Source organism: Echinops telfairi, unplaced genomic scaffold (genome assembly GCF_000313985.2).
Source record: "Echinops telfairi isolate 266 unplaced genomic scaffold, ASM31398v2 ScPeMD7_7415;HRSCAF=8453, whole genome shotgun sequence".
NCBI classification, from domain to species: Eukaryota; Metazoa; Chordata; class Mammalia; order Afrosoricida; family Tenrecidae; genus Echinops; species Echinops telfairi.
In genome coordinates, this window is record NW_022111315.1 from 531522 (window position 1) to 534851 (window position 3330).

Sequence of the window (3330 nt, forward strand, 5' to 3'; positions counted from 1 at the left end):
CTCCGGCAGCCTGGCTGCTGTGCCCGTGCGCCGAGGGGGCGCGCTGCGCGTGCCCGGACACGGGGGGGCGCGGTCCCTGCCATTAACTCCTTTTGTGCCAGAGATGGTTCACAAGTCCTGGGGCATGGCTCCACACCCTCCCACCCCCCACCGCCACCACGTTCAAATACACTCCACTTGCTTAAGCTCTAGCACGCTCTCTCACACCTCAAATAGCTGGCTATTGGTCGGGTGATCTTCCAAGGTGCCAGTTTAAACTTTACCTGCAAAGTGTTAAAACCTTGGAAGGAAGGGAAAAACAGGCACTGCCTGCAGAAGGCGCCCCCCCCCCAACACCTTTCTTTTCTGCAAGGTACCAATAACCAAGGGGCAACCAGTGGGGCCCCTTTGCCCTCATCTTGTCACCCTTCCCAAAGCCAGTGCTGTTCCTTTACTGCTGCTTCTGAAGGGGCATGTCAGACCTTAGCTGTCAGCATGCCACTTGTCTCACCATCTGAGCCTCTCCTCCAGATGTGGCTGGCCTGGTCTTGTGTTTCTGTATATAGTTCACCTGTCCAGATTGGCTAGCATCGCCTCCCTCCCCAAGTCCCTCTAAATGGCTCTTATCCTGCATAAGGCTTGACCCCTGTAGTTTTCAGACAGTATAAGTCAGGACAAAACAAGTCACAAGAAAGCTTTAGTAATGTTTGCGTCACGGAGTTCTATTCCTTGCACATACAACTGTTAAACTTGGTAAGCCTCATAGGAGGGCTTGGAGAAGCTCAAGAGAGATCGATTTTATTTTGTATTCTTTATAACTTGGGTACTAACTGGTGGTCTTGGTTTGAGCAGCACCCTTGCCAATGATAGAGTGCTCAACTAGGTTCAGACATTATCCTTAATTTGTTAAATAATCCTGTACCACCTACCTGCCCACATAGCTGTCAGAAGATCCCCTTACAGTAAACCAGTTGGATACTGCATAGCCTTGGGTCTAGGACTCAAAACCTCAAGACACAGGAGACTGAGAATGGCTCTACCACAGCTCCAAATACAACTTTGGAGAAATTGTTTTGAATTTTCCTTACTGGAAAATGGGGGGTAAGCAATCCTTATCCTTGGGTAACTGCCCAAGTGGGTCATGTGTACCAAGCAGCTCCAGCCAACAGGGCAGAGAGGGAAAAGGGTACTTCCAATTTTAACTGGTCTTTCTTCCTCCTAGAACCATAACCCCCCTCCCGGCACCTATTCCATAATGACACTTGCCAATGGAGAGCCATGTTTCCTCCTAGAAATGGGACTCTCAGGGACGTTCACTGTCCTATGAAAAAAATGTAGCTTGGTGTAGGATGGGGACCATACAGGACGGCAAAAAGGGTAAGGCAGTGTCCGTCACCATCCCCTTTTAGCCTGTTCAAGGACCAGCACTTGGGTTGTGTTGAAGGAAAATCAAATTCCATTGTTCTTCTTCAGGCCCCGTGGCCCCCCTCCCCAACTTCAGTGGAATATTCCCCCATGGAGTAAAACTGTAAAGAAGTGGCCACATTTAGCTGACACCCAAGGGCCTATATGTTGCCAGGTTGGAGAAGAGGAGAGCGAATATCAATCTAATTAAGAGTTAGGAAACTACGGTGGAGGTAGATAAACAGAGATGATCTGAATAGAAGGGAGGCTCTGACTTGTTGGTCTAGCCCCCAACACTCTCCCCAAACCCCACCCTTCCCAGACATGCAGGACTCACACACTTCCTTTGCAAAGCAGCTCTGTGTATTGGGTGCAACAGCTCTGGGGTCTCTATATAAATAATATACAAAACCCAACAGCTCAATGCCTCACATTAACAAAAATACTAAAACTTATTAAAAATGGAACCTGAGGGAAGGGTCCCAACCACCACGGGTGCTAGCCTGGGAAGGGGACTGGGAATTAAGAGGAAAAAAAGACTGGGAATTAAGCGGAAAGGGTAGGGCCACATCCCGTGCACAAGCAGTTCCTCCAGGTGGCTCAGAAGCGTCCAAATATGTTGGTATTGGGCTGTGGCTGGGTATCTGTGAAAAACCAGAGATTATCAGGGGTGGGAGACCAAGCAAGGTATGGATATGCATGAGGAAAACTAGTTAGGCACCAAGGGAAGGGAATGTAATGCTTCCCCCCACAATTTGGGCCTGAAGCAATCATCTCAGCACTTTTGCCCCACCCCTTCTCCTATTTATCCCACAGGGCTCTCCTTGGGAAAGAAGACAGGCTTACTGGAGAGCTGTTGTTGGAGTTGCCTGACCAACGCTGCTGTCTGTTGCTGCTGCTGGGTCTGCTGAAGGCCCTGGCGCTGGAACTGAGGTGGAAACAGGAAGTGGAACATTGAGCTCGAACCTTCCGCTCTTAATTCTCCATGTCTTCTGGCTCCCAACCCCTTTTCAGAGTTGCAAGCCTTGCCTCCCACCTTGATACAATTTCACCTTGTCCCCAACCCAGTTTATTGCTGCATGCCCAACCTGGGCAGCTGTCCCTGAGCCTGGGGCTGTCGTCCAGCAGCTACCTGGGGCTGGGACTGGGGCTGGGGCTGGGGCTGGGGAGGGGCTGTCTGCTGCTGTTGCTGGTGTTGCTGTGGCTGCTGCTGCTGTGGCTGCTGCTGCTGTGGCGGCTGCTGTGGTGGCGGCTGCTGCTGCTGCTGCTGTTGCTGCTGCTGCTGCTGCTGCTATAAGAATTGAAGAGATTACTTCTGAAGCACAGCAAGAGAGCTGAGACACAGTGTTGGGGAGCTGAGGAAAGGGGATGAAGCAGGAAAGGAATCCTGGGTTGACTGTCTTCCTTTCTCAGACAGCTGTATAGCTAGACATACCCAATAGGAAACCTCCCTGCCCCCACTCATAATGGAATCTTAATGATCCCTCAAAAACAAAAGGGGAGAGAAGAGGTAGAGCAGGGAACTAAGTTAGTAAGTACCCACTACATGGCAGACAAGGAGCTCTGGTGCCATACTGTGTTAAGCACTGGGCTGTTAGCCGAAAGGTCGACGGTTTGAATTCACCAGTTGCTCCATGGGCGAAAGATGAGGCAGTCTACTTCCATAAAGAGTTACAGCCTCAGAAATCCTAGAGAACAGTGGTCTGTCGTACAGGGTCACTATGAGTCGGAATCATCTCAACAACAAAAGATTTGGTTGTGGTTCTATGCCAGACAATCTGCTGGGTACTTCATGCATACTGCCTCATTTAGTCTTGATAATAATCTGGGAAGGAAGCGGGCCGCTGGTCTTCTTTGGGTTCCCAGGTCATAGATGAAATCCCAGTGCCTTACCCGCAGAATCTGCTGCTGTTGCCGGATGTGGTACTGTTGTTGTTGCTGCTGCTG

At 50.4% G+C, this 3330-nt stretch overlaps 1 protein-coding gene across 11 annotated transcripts in view; it reads right to left on the reverse strand.

Moving 5' to 3' along the window:
• Positions 1-663: 663 nt before the first annotated feature.
• MED12 (mediator complex subunit 12) overlaps positions 664-3330 on the reverse strand; it is a 26360-nt gene continuing 23693 nt past the window's right edge. For 8 of the 11 annotated variants that reach the window (XM_045297021.1, XM_045297014.1, XM_045297016.1 and 5 more), the window contains 3 exons: positions 2516-2676; positions 2230-2311; positions 664-2027 (listed from right to left, as the gene is read on the reverse strand). In XM_045297021.1, coding sequence (XP_045152956.1) covers positions 1984-2027; positions 2230-2311; positions 2516-2676 — 287 coding nt within the window. In that variant the 3' untranslated portion in view covers positions 664-1983. The remainder of the gene's footprint in view (positions 2028-2229; positions 2312-2515; positions 2677-3330) is intronic. The other 3 variants (XM_045297019.1, XM_045297018.1, XM_045297017.1) reach the window with 1 other exon arrangement.